Genomic DNA, 13,307 nt, shown 5'->3' with positions numbered 1-13,307 from the left:
CCTTGACTACCAGTGGCGGATCCAGGGAGAGGGGCGCACCGGGCTCACCGGGCGTCCCCCCCCCCCCCCCTCCTTTAATTTCCAAAGCGAAAAAAAAAAATACAGCTTCAAACGGCAGTTTTTGGACAGTAAAATGTCAAAATTTTCAAGCTCGCTCGTTCCTCTCGCTCGCATTAAAGTCGTAATGCCATTCTCCTGAAGTTGCTGCCAGTAATTGCCGGCAGTTGCGCCTGGTGCGCCCCCCTTAATTTCCAAAGCAAAAAAATATAGCTACAAACGGCAATTTGGGGACTGTAAAATGTCAAAAATTTCAAGATCGCTCGCTCCGTTCGCTCGCATTTAATCTTTATGCCATTCTTCTGATGTTGCTGCCAGTAATTGCCTGCAGGTGCGCCCGGTGCGCGCCCCCCCCCCCCCCCTTAACTTCCAAAGCGAAAAAATATGGCTAAGAACTGCAGTTTTGGGACTGTAAAATGTAAAATTTTCAAGCTCGCTCTCTTCGCTCGCTCGCATTTAATCGTTATGCAATTCACCTGGTGTTGCTGCCAGTAATTGCCAGCAGTTCCGCCCGGTGCCCCTTCCCCCTTAATTTCCAAAGCGAAAAAATATGGCTAAGAAAAGAACGGCAGTTTTTGGACTGTAAAATGTAATATTTTCAAGCTCGCTCGTTCCGCTCGCTCGAATGTAATCATTATGCTCTCCTGATATTGCTGCCAGTATTTGCCAGCAGTTGCGCCCGATGCGCCCCCTTAAACTCTAAAGCGAAGAAATATAGCTACAAACGGCAGTTTGTTTGTTTTTTTTTTACTGTAAAATGTCAAAATTTTCAAGCTCGCTCGCTCGCTCGCTCGCATTACATACGCAATTCTCCTGATGTTGCTGCCAGTAATTGCCGGCAGTTGCGCCTAGTGCGCCCCCCCCCCCCACCTCCTTTATTTCCAATGCGAAAAAATATGGCTCCAAATGGCAGTTTTGGGACTGTAAAATGTCAAAATTTTCAAGCTCGCTCTCTTCGCTCGCTCGCATTTAATTGTTATGCCATTCACCAGATGTTGCTGCCAGTAATTGCCAGCAGTAAGATGCGCCCGGTGCGCCCCCCCCCCTTAATTTCCAAAGCAAAAAAAAAAAAAGAAAAAAAGAAACGGCTACAAAAGGCAGTTCTGGGACTGTAAAATGTCAAAATTTTCAAGCTCACTCGCTCACTCGCTCACATTTAATTGTTATGCAATTCTCCCGATGTTGCTGCCACTAATTACCGGCAGTTGCGCACGTTGCGCCCCCACCCCTCCTTTATCTCCAAAGCGAAAAAATATGGCTCCAAATGGCAGTTTTTGGACTGTAAAATGTCAAAATTTCCAAGCTCGCTCTCTTCGCTCGCTCGCATTTAATTGTTACGCCATTCCCCTGATGTTGCTGCCAGTAATTGCCAGCAGTTGCGCCCGGTGCGACCCCCACCCCCCTTAATTTCCAAAGCAAAAAAAAAAAATATGGCTACAAAAGGCAGTTTCTGGACTGTAAAATGTCAAAATTTTCAAGCTCGCTCGCTCGCTCGCATTTAATTGTTATGCAATTCTCCTGATGTTGCTGCCAGTAATTACCGGCAGTTGCGCACGTTGTGCCCCCACCCCTCCTTTATCTCCTAAGCGAAAAAAAGATGGCTCCAAATGGCAGTTTTGGGACTGTAAAATGTCAAAATTTCCAAGCTCGCTCTCTTTGCTCGCTCGCATTTAATTATTATGCCATTCACCTGATGTTGCTGCCAGTAATTGCCAGCAGTTGCGCCCGTTGCGCCCCCTTAATTTACAAAGCAAAAAAAAAATATGGCTACAAAAGGCAGTTTTGGGACTGTAAAATGTCAAAATGTTCAAGCTCGCTCGCTCGCTCGCTCGCATTTAATTGTTATGCAATTCTCCTGATGTTGCTGCCAGTAATTACCGGCAGTTGCGGCCGTTGCGCCCCCACCCCTCCTTTATTTCCAAAGCGAAAAAATATGGCTCCAAATGGCAGTTTTGGGACTGTAAAATGTCAAAATTTTCAAGCTCGCTCGCTCCGCTCGCTCGCATGTAGTCGTGATGCCATTCCCCTGATATCGCTGCCAGTAATTTGTCGTTTCACACCGTCATTCCATAATCCATTTATAAGGGGTATAACCCTCTCCGGCACTTCCACACCCTCCCCCCACCCTTGCTCGCTCCCTCGCATACTACCCCCCCCCCCCCAAGATGAAATCCTAGCTTCCCTCAAAAAACAGTAAAAGTCTAGGGATTGAGAGCTTCCTATATTCCAAATGTCTGTCAAAAAAATCTCGTAAACATTTAGTGTCAAAACGCACCCCCCTTGAAAAAAAGCTGGTGACGCCCCTGGACTATTCTGGACCGTTTTCGCACAATAATATATATATTTATATAATTGTACTCTTTATGAATCCCGCAAGGATTGGAACAATCATCCTCCGCATTCCCACTGCTTCCCTCTGATTAGAGACTACCATTGCATTTTAGGACAATAATGACACTGCTGCAGTATACACAGAATCAAAATAATTAATATTGTTATGTTTCATTTGTTACGTCCGTGTTGAAACTGTGCTCGAATCTCCCTCTTTATCCCAGTGAGGCGTTTATAACAGAGGTGCGATGTCGGTCATTTAAAAGACGACGCTACATTAACAGGCGGCACTCATCCAACAATATTATATGACATACATTAAAGCAACTATCAGCGTTTATCAATAATGTCACGAAATTTCATGAAAAAATGTTTTTCATCGTTGTGGACCTCGGTTCAGACTGTTATATCCGCCACAGATTCATACAATCTCTCATCCATGTTTCTGACTGACAGGTACTCCTGGAAAGAGTAAAGTGAGCACAGTAAATTGATTATTTTCATCAATATCATGAAGAAATGATAAAGCGTTCAAACTTTTTTTTAATTGTGAGAATGACGCATCATAAATTCTTTAACAGTAAAAACAAAAAAGTTTTATCTAACACTACTTTACTGTGTATAATCAATACGGTCCAAACATGTTTAGTCTAAAATTAATTATTTTCTGTGATCTATTAACCCTTGATATAATGTCAAAAAGAATGAAGAAGTTGTAAAGGGTTGAAACGTTTCAATCGTGAGAATGACATAATATTACTACATGATATTTACAGATATATCAAATTTAACACTGTTTTACTGTGTAGAATCAATACGGTCCGACAGAATGTTAATCCTTTTTTTTTTACCTGATATGTTTTGAAATCAAAACAAGGCCGATCAAAAGCATTGCAAAAGTACAGTTAGCTTGACTTGACATTTTCACATAACTGAACAATGTTTAAAATCCTGTATGACAAATCACTCAAAAGACACAATAGTAGAATTATGCATGGTTTATTGAGTGTTCCTCTGGATTTATCTAGGTATATTTCTGATGTTCTAATGACGCCAGAATTGTATTAATCTCGTCAGGTTAAAATTTTTTGTTTCAGCTTTTTTCTTTCCTTTTGAGGATTGCGCTTTTGGCAAGATGCAACTGCATTCACCAGCAATTTAAACAGGAAGCCAACTGCTAGAATGACACAGAAATTATCATTACATCAACTTTCCGTCATCAATATGTAAGAAATATATGTATCAAATATATAAGAAATTATGAATACTATGAGAAGCATCTTACAATATGATGGTTTGGGATTTTCCACGTGTTGGTCCGAATGTTATTACAAGAAGAAGAAGGAGTCTCGGATATACCATTTGTAGTTCCAACGGAATTTTGTTAAATAATAACCTTGGATTTAATGGCGTACTCGAGACTGCTTCCAAAGCTACTTCTTGTATTCACACATAAAACGGGTATGATAACTTACGTGATACACTTCCATCATCGGTTCAAGTTTCTGCTGAATGACGTCATAAGAGTGTCTCTTTTCCGGTTCCATTTCCCAGCAATTGGTCATTATGGAGTATCTAGGCGAGGAACAGAAGCAAACAACGACAGCTTTTAATGGCGTATATAGGTTTTTGCACTGATCTGTCTTTGTATTATATAAGTGTGCCATTATCAATAAAGTGTCGCATCAAGACTGATTCGGTGCAGGACAGCAGGAATCAATTGGGAAATTTCGTCAAAACACACAGGTAAACACACACAACACACAGGCTGACACACAAAGGCACACACACATCACACATCTACCTGCAAGCAAACTGGAAGTTGAGATAATTTACTTACAGTTCTTGACCACAGTGAGAAGGGCGTGGCATCTTGTAACCCTTGGTAACCTGCTGCTTGACCATGTCCATTGTCATTTTTGGATAGGGTCTTGCTCCTTGAAAAAACGCAGAGAAGATGGAACAGGAACAGAAATGAGCAAACTTAGCAGTGTTTTGTTTCTCTTTTTTCATATATTTTGTTGCTAAGGAATTTGACACTCCTTCTTCCGGTATCGCAGGCTCCTTTACTGCATGGCAGTATAAATCATGTGTCTCAAAGAAATACACACTAAATTGTACATCTCAAGACATTGAACTATTTTGTAAAGTACGGTATTAATGAGGTGGCATTTTTTTCATATGGGTATACACACACACACACACACACACACACACACACGTATCATACAAATAATAAAAAGTACAATGGTAAAATATTTCATGAGGTGAAAGGAGCAATAATTTCATCTTTCACCGAGTGAAATATCCTGTCTATCACTCGAATTATGCCGTAGTAAAATAGGTCAAATAATCAATATCAAGCAATCAATCAAATAAAAGTAATCTATTCAAGTGTCATTATTATAATAATGTATCGTATGTAACGTCGTACCTAGAGTGACGATTTCCCAAAGAAGGATCCCGTAAGACCAAACATCGCTCTCTACCGACCAATTTTTATTCTGCAGTCCTTCAGGTGACATCCAGCGCGTTGGTTTCTGTAAAGAATGATTTGTAATTAAAAAAAATAAATAAATAGATGAGCGCCATATCACATGATTACATGATTTCAATATACACATGAATACGTAACCCCCCCCCCCCCCTTCATTCACTTTCATATTAATGAGCAAAGGTATGACAGGGATAGTGTGTGGTTTTTAGAGTAGATATTTCTCGGACTTATACTGTACAGTGATTAAGAAGAGACAAATAGGGTGGACCTATTCTTTATTTCTTCAAATTTTCCCACAAGCTTTTTGAGTGGATTGAGGCTTCCTGTGGCATCAAAACGCTTCGCGCAGTACATTTTTTCTCAGGAGAAACTATGTTTAGTCGGTATGTATAGAACTGATGTATTTTACGTCAAAGTATTATTCTTATTCATAATCATTTCAGAAAAAAAAAAACCAGACTTATGCCCTTGTTACGTGGGGTATCTGTTCCTTGTAAGCAATCCTGTTCATTATTGTATAAATAGAAGCATAATTCCTCTTTTAATGTATGCTTCAATTATAATACTTACACTTTCAGAGGGTGGCATGGATGACGTCATCCCAAAGTCAGAAATCTTACAGATCCGGTCTTCTGTCATCATTATGTTGTGAGCACACATGTTTCCATGGATAATCTAAATTTGATATTAACTTATGAATACCTCGATAGTAAATTTCATAAGTCATAGGCTTCAGAGAATGTTATAAACCTATCTTTTTCGCAATGTTGAGAAAACACAGACACAAACACACACAGAGAATGGGCAGAAGTCACATGACACGGTTTAATTCTATCTGAGTGTATCATACTCTTCCCATGGAAGAAGACTAAATGTGGAGGAACTTATAAAATGCTTGTGTGGTTTAAAGATCCAAGAAAGGAAGTCAAAGGTAATTAAGAGCACATATAACAATTATATAATGATGTGTGTATTTGTGTGTGTGTGTGTGTGTGTATGTGTGTGTGTGCGCGCGCGAGAGGGCTTGTGTGTGCGCTTAAAACTGAAATTCAAGCAAGCCTTGATAGCTTGAATCAAGGTTAGGCTGTTGACAGTATCAAGAAGCATTGGACTTTGTGAGAGAACAATGAGATGTATAGAATTATCAACAAACCATGACAAAGATTGGATTGATGCATAGTTATTAAAATTAGATATGTGAAGAAAAAAGAAGGTTCTTAATACAAGATCCTATGGATACATAGCATCAGCACGTTAGACGTTATTGGAAGGAGACATAGAAGCCAGTGGAGAAGCACAATACTCATCAATAGTACACCTCGGTCAGTGTTTAATCACTTTTCAAAGAATCAATTAAGTCCGCCCCGTGGCTTTTTCGATGACGGCGAAGTTGTCAAGCAAGAATTGAATTTGGTCCACAAAGGAATATTCTAATAGGCGTTGCATGGCAGTGATAAGGATTATGTAATGATGTAGAAAAGAACAGAGCATTAATATGATACGAGAGCTATCACATTATTATAAAACTAATCATAAGAAGCTACAACCTCGAAATCTGAACAGCTCTAGATTTCAAATCTGAATCAGTGGCAGGTGTCCTTAATCAGTTTACTCATTTCAGAAATAATTTGTACATCTGCATTTCTTGCAATTATATCAAATAAATCAACAATGTTTTTCTTGAGTAATTACCTTGTTGGAGGCAAGAAATTCCATTCCGTTTGCTACCTGCCAGGCGTACTTCAGTAGCTTGGACTCATCAAAGTATGGCCTAGCTGGCTTGATATTCAAGTATGGGGATTTTGAAGACTGGTTATTACAATGGAGAAAAGTCAGCAGTGTCCCACCGGAAACGAATTCGTGTACAACGGCTCCTGTATGATATCACAATATTTATTTTTACAGAAGTCAATACAAATGTTTTAAATACTTTGAAATAAATTCAATAACGTGTTTACTTAAAGAGACAATTGATATTAATTTCTTTAAAATGTTTCTTTATTTTCAGATCGGAACAAACTACGCATTGATCACACTTTTTTTTGTCGGGGTAAACTATTATACTTACGATATTCTTCACAGTATCCAAGACACGTCACGACATTCTGATGGTTTGGGAGTTTTTGCAAATATTCCACCATCTGCATGATATCCGGAACACTTTCTGTATAGCAGAAATATAAGATTGAATATTTTGATGATTAGAAAGGCTGCATGAAACTTGAAAAACGAAACAATCATCATTAATATCTCAAACCCCATGTTTCCATTAGCTTAAGGTTTAAAAGTATGCTCCGCCCAAATACACAGTTTCCCAAGTAAATAATGGAAATATTATTTTAGTTATCACAAATTCGAACATTATCAATTCAATGACCTTTTTAAGCACACTTTCATAATCATTTAACACACATTATGGTCACAAAGGTCTTCATACTTTTCTTTTTCTATGTACAACTGAATTGATTTACACTTATACAGTTGGGACTTCATAAAACATTTTATGACGTCCCCATTAATTCAGTATACTACAGAATGTAAATTTTTCATTACAATGTCCTCGTCAAGATTCTGCTTATCAAAAAGGTGTCAGCCATTACATACACAGAAAAATGCACAGAGTAACGACACCTGCTAGTCTTCATTTTCTTATCATTATGAAACAATGCTGTACCTTTAGAGATTAACTTCGTATAAAAAAAAGTGAACTTACTTTTTGTAACATAGATGTATTACACAATGCACACATTAAACTGAAGAGCAGAATATCTTGTAATTCTATGAAAACAGTTCAATAGTGAAAACCTGTGAGCTGTCTCAGGGTTACTGAAGCCACGCCCTGAGTTGTATGGTGTTCACCCTTCCACACGTCGCCAAACTTCCCCTGTCCGATGGAACCCAGCCGAGAAAAGAACGTCAAGTTTTCAGCTGCAATTGCAGCGGTGCTTGGAAGAAGTGGCTGACTTACAACATTACCTGCCAAATTACGGGAAAAAAAAAAACGCTTTCATTTTTCTGACAACAGTTCACATTTTTGTTTTGTGCGTTTGAGACGTGAAATGAAAAGAAAGGCGACGTCTAGTGATACTTTTCCACCATAACACCTGCTACAAGTTAGGCCGACTTGTACTTGTTTGGTCATTATACCACGCCAAATAATCAGAAAGGTCTTATGACGTCATCAAATATATTAAACAATATCCTCTTTCATGACGTTGAACCTGATCTCCTACTTCTCACCTATGTTCAAAATATGGCAATCGCAATCATAGAAACGCACGTACACACAAACAAACACACACACACTTACACATCCTCATGAACACATGCTTTTATATTATTGCTACCAAGAACGGTTGAACTGAATGAAGGGAGTAGACATTTTGTCCAAGGTTTATCTTATACATTCACCTTAAAATAATGATCATATGACTGTGTCCCTGCACTTGTGATTATTACTTTTAGGTGAATGTATACGAGATTCTGACAGAGCAGGCTCTAAGCTTAACAATGATGTATATCTCAACTGATATTGACTCTCCTATTATTCTATCGAAATATTGAAAGAAAGCACACGCTGGAAAAATGTGAACTGAGAAAAGAGGCTCTGAAGTACATTGTCTATTCAAGCGCTTTATCTTCACCAAACCCAGCTAGTTGTGCGATGAATGGGAGAAAAAAGTAAAGAAAAAAGAAGAAGGTATAAACCACAAGAGCAACAACAATGGAGAGATTATCAGATTGTGCTGACATTACCCTCTATCAACACATTCTTTCCATGATGAATGCCAACTTTCAAAGCAGTAGCTTTATTTCTTCAAAAAGTTTCTAGACTTGAAAGCGAAGAGTGCGCAAACGTTTATCAAGAAATGAAAAGGGGCCTCTATAAAAAAAAAAAAAAAAAAAAAAAAAGTGCTGGAAATGCACTTTCCCATACATTTTATGAACCGAAACTAAATAATAGTGTAGAAACAAGGTAGATCTTTCAGAAAATATGAGAAACCCAATATTGACTTGGTTGACCCGTTTCAGGCACCTTTTGGAGCCCTTATGTAAATTCAAGGGGTGCGACTTTTTGTTCGTTTTGTGGTGCACGGTAACATATGTGACCCTGCACCTCAAAACAAACAAAAAGTCGCCAGACATGAATTTTTAGTTAAGACCATATTCTGAAAGAGCAGACTTTAAGCTTTAAAATTATGTATAAGTCAAATCTAAATATTGGAAAGAAAGCACAAACTCAGGAAAAGTGTGAACTGAGAAAAGAGGCTCTGAAGTACAGTGTCTATTCAAGCGTTTAATCTTTACCAAACCGTGCTGGCTTAATTTTAGCATAATGTAAAAGAAGACTCGCTCTTTCAGAAAATATGAAAAAGTCAAGTTCGGCTAGGTTGACCCATTTCACTTATTTTCAATCCTCACGCAAAATCAGTGTGTGCGACTTTATGTTCGTTTTTGAGGTGCACGGTCACATATATGCAAAAAAAAAAAAAGAAAAAGACCAAAAAAAGAAATATTCACTAGCAAAGACTGAGTGATAGCTATATATAAAGGATCATTTTGTGGACTAAAGCAAAACAACAACAACGGTATGCTTTGTGAAAAAAGTCAAATACAACCTTTGCTTCCGATTTCGATCATCTCATAAGGGCTGTTCTCGCTGCCTCCTGATATGCCTGTCCTATGGTACAAACACAGGCAAAATCAATAAATTGTTAATTGTGAATTGTCTTTCTAACACACAACAAACGATGCTGGAATTGTAACTAGTTATACACAATGATTTTGGAATCAATTAAAGGTTAAACCTTAATGTTAATAGTGTGCATACCACTCTTTTCTGCTGCCACTGAAAAGTACCCCTCTTTTGAATATCAGAAAGCAAAATGCCAGGTGAAACGGGTGATGAGTATTTTCCTTACCTTGCCTGCTTTTCAGATGTACTTGGTACTAAAAGCGAGGGAAAAGAACATAAACAGGAGCAGCATTGTAATTTCCAACTATTCTGAAATCAAATTATTACTTTAATTGAATGACTTTCATTACTGTTATTCATGTTACATGCGGTAATCACGCAATGTCGATGTAGGCCCTAATATAGGTCCTTCTTTAATTATTCTGCTTTTGAAGATAATGTTATCTCATGATTATGTTTGGGTACTTGTAATATCATACATATTTATTCCTTTTCTATCTTCTTACATAATCAGTCAAGATAAGTGAGAGAAAACGTATTTGTAGATATATTATGTGCACGCACGCGCACAAAAATATGTATTTTATTGATACAATGCCTTTGTCAGGACTGTTTTCTATTTTATCAGCCTTTAGAATTTGCGCTACAAAACGTCCACGTGTTTGCCATGTAACGGTGTACATTAAAGGGATCATAGAGTTTTCTTTGAGACCTAATTTGAGGTTTCTAACATTTTTTTTTTCGTGAGATAATGAGAAACCTCTTATGGAATATGAAAGAGCATGTAATTCCATGAGGAATTCAATGTTTATTTGATGGTGATTGGTTTTGAAACGGCTGAGATAGCCAAAACAGAGTGATTCTAATAAAGTGTGGGACCCACATTGGATCGCTTTGTTTTACTTGTTTTTTGGATGTTTCAGTCATTCCAGACCTGATTTTTATCAAATAAATTTTGAATTCGTCTTAAAGTGGTAAGCTCAGTACTATTTCGTAAGTGTTTTCTTGGCATCTCGCAAAAAGTTAAAAGCCCAATGTTTATCTCCACCAATACTGCGATGCGATACTAGAGTATTATAGACAGGACTCATTACCACTACTACCTATACGTATTGGATTACCTATGAATATGAATTATGATAACAGGAATTATGATATTAATAATAGTAATAATAATGATAATAATAATGTAAATAATAATAATAATAATAATGATAGGACTAATAAAAATAACAATAACACTTTTAATAATGGGTATAATTATCGTTACTGTTGATGATTATTATCATTTTTATTATCATTACTACTACTACTACTATAGTTCTACTAAGATTTGTACACAAGAAATGAGTCCATGTTATATAACAATTTCTTATACTTACCTTGAGTGAGTGCTGTGCTCTGTTTGTAGAACTGCAGAATATTTACAGTTATGGAAACAGCAAGCAGTACACCCATTATTGACACAGCGGCTATTATGCCAGAAATGGGACAATTACAAGGACACGCGTCATCTAGATTGCAAATAAAATGGGAAAACATGATAATACTGGGTCACAATAATCACTAACCATATTGCCTTGAAAGCAGGTTTCCACTGAGGAAAAAACATAAAGGTGGCAAGTTCTATGAGTTTTTCATGACACATTTGCTTAACAGTTGTCAGTCTCGCACTAGCAAAGGTAACCAACCATTCTATCGCTTTTATTCCATCGCTGTGAGTCTCACCTTTTGTTGTGGTTATTGTTGAGAATTGTTGAGAATTGCCCTGAGGTAGGGATGTTCGTGATGGTGTTCTGGTACTTGGTCACAGTCAGTGATAGCAACAGCATGGAAAGAATGTGTAACGCACACAACAATGTCTGTATAGCACTCATTTCTACCCCGTTGTTACTATTAGTACTTATCTCAGTTAAAGACCGTTTTGAATTCAAATTATTTGTGGTCATATTATATAGGTAAATTTAAGTACGCGATGTGGTAATAGTCCAAGGTTTGTAAAATGATTATATCCTAAGTCATTCATACAAGTTATTTGCTTTAGATCCCGAGTCGACAAAGGCAACTCACTCCCACTCACTCCAACAAAATCCCCAGTTTGGTCATGAATTCAGAAAAAAAAAGAATGTTTACACGGTGAGCATGTGGTGTTCTTATTGCTGAAACCTATGTTGTCCTCCCGTTCACTCATGGTTACCAAACCTCTCGAAATCTGTTTCCCATGCGGATTTTGTACTTGATGTAAAAACACATGCTGTATGATTTATAATAATATTCGTATATAGGAGCTGATCACTGTACTACCTATCGAATGTGATGTAGTTTTAGTTAAAAGAGAAAACTTCCGGATGACATAAAGTGAACATTATTGTGTCAAAATCGTAATGCACTTTATTTCCTCTTTCCACTGCATGGTGGTTCCACTTTATCTGTAATTAGTAGAAAACGAGCGATTTCCTCACGGCTAGTGTTTAATTTTCATTTTTCCAATAATCTCTTCCTTATCAAAACATCCCGGGTGTCCGCCATAAATGTGCGCAGATTGGAGAGTTAGGCTTGATGATAATGTCTTACAACCATCATGAACGCTGTTAATATTATCTATGAATCCACGCTTCCACTCTGAAAAATGGTGATATGTTAAGTAAGTTCACAAGTATTATGGATGTTTTACAGTTGTTAGTCTCGCACTAGCAAAGGTACAATGTATTCCGTCGCTTTCATTAAAAAAAAAAAAAATTATCGCACAGTCCCTTTTGTAATAAGAGTGCAATTGACAATCTTGAGCTCATAGTTATTTTCTGTTTCCAAATAAATTGTAATGGACTTAGGGATAAAATTCAAATAAGCAGTAAATATTTGCCTGAAAATACATAGCGGCTTTGGTTTTTGCACACAATTTGGATGTTGACTGCTGTTCATTAAATATTGTAACCATGCAACACAAAAGCAATAACAGAGGATGAAACAGGTCATCCAAGTCAGTCAGAAATGATTAATCCAAACATGGCCACATCAATATTTGACTTGTGGGTTTTCATTCAATAATCACACATTCCTATGATTCATAAGAGGTTTCAATAGTACTGGTTATCTTCTCATTTCAAATTTCAGCATTTCCAGGATTACTCTTCTTTCCTTTGAAAAACCAAAACAAGTCATCTTTAAAAGACATGAGCGGTAAATGTGGTAGGCTATTGCAACGTGTATCGAAAAAAGGTAGAATAAACGTTTTTTTTTTTCTTTTTTTTTCTAATGATTGTATAAAACAACATGCCATTACCAACCACATTTTAAGAGCATGGTTGCATTGAGTTTGAATTCAAGGCATTCAGCTGATAAGCAATCACATATGACTTTCTATCTTTGTTTCGAGTTTTATAGAGCGTTACGCATCAAAACCGTCGAAATTGACTTCCCATCACCGTGTGATTTGGCAAAGTACCATTCGTTGCATTATACACGGGTATGAGTGCTGTATCATTTATTGAACCGATTTCACTATCAGCTAAGAGTACGATTTTAAAGGGTAGGAACTTTATGGTTACTATGGAATCTAAGACAAAGTAATTAATGATATAAAGGCCAACAGCTGGCACACTTCTACCTGTTGCAGACTTCGAGGACATCGGAAGCGACGTTGCGCCATTCGACGTCGGTCTGACTGTCGTACCAGCTAAATGAATCGGTGATTAAAATTCATATAGAAAAGAGAGTTTAATGTTT

At 37.4% G+C, this 13,307-nt stretch overlaps 1 protein-coding gene across 1 annotated transcript; it reads right to left on the bottom strand.

Annotated features, from left to right (window-relative positions):
• Positions 1 to 2,784: 2,784 nt before the first annotated feature.
• Positions 2,785 to 6,601, bottom strand: LOC139708295 (tyrosine-protein kinase FRK-like). The gene is made up of 5 exons (XM_071620260.1): positions 6,578 to 6,601; positions 4,823 to 4,928; positions 4,229 to 4,325; positions 3,864 to 3,963; positions 2,785 to 2,850 (listed from the first exon to the last, which is right to left on the bottom strand). Exons 1-5 carry the CDS (start codon positions 6,599 to 6,601, stop codon positions 2,785 to 2,787), a joined length of 393 nt encoding a protein of 130 aa, XP_071476361.1.
• Positions 6,602 to 13,307: the final 6,706 nt, after the last annotated feature.

Source organism: Diadema antillarum, unplaced genomic scaffold, assembly GCF_040938485.1.
Source record: "Diadema antillarum isolate AM-2024a unplaced genomic scaffold, OU_Dant_1.0 seq00001324_RagTag, whole genome shotgun sequence".
Lineage (NCBI taxonomy): Eukaryota > Metazoa > Echinodermata > Echinoidea > Diadematoida > Diadematidae > Diadema > Diadema antillarum.
The sequence above is the reverse complement of the archived record's forward strand: the minus strand, read 5'-3'. Positions and strand labels throughout refer to the sequence as shown.

What these genes read in the sequence shown, in the direction of transcription:
- LOC139708295 (XM_071620260.1), bottom strand. Translation starts at nt 6,601, where the DNA reads ATGGAATTTCTTGCCTCCAACAAG. An exon ending in TTGGGAAATCGTCACTCTAG is followed by an intron (nt 4,326 to 4,822) that starts GTACGACGTTAC and finishes CGTTTTTTCAAG; the next exon opens with GAGCAAGACCCTATCCAAAA. An exon ending in CGATGATGGAAGTGTATCAC is followed by an intron (nt 2,851 to 3,863) that starts GTAAGTTATCAT and finishes TACTCTTTCCAG; the next exon opens with GAGTACCTGTCAGTCAGAAA.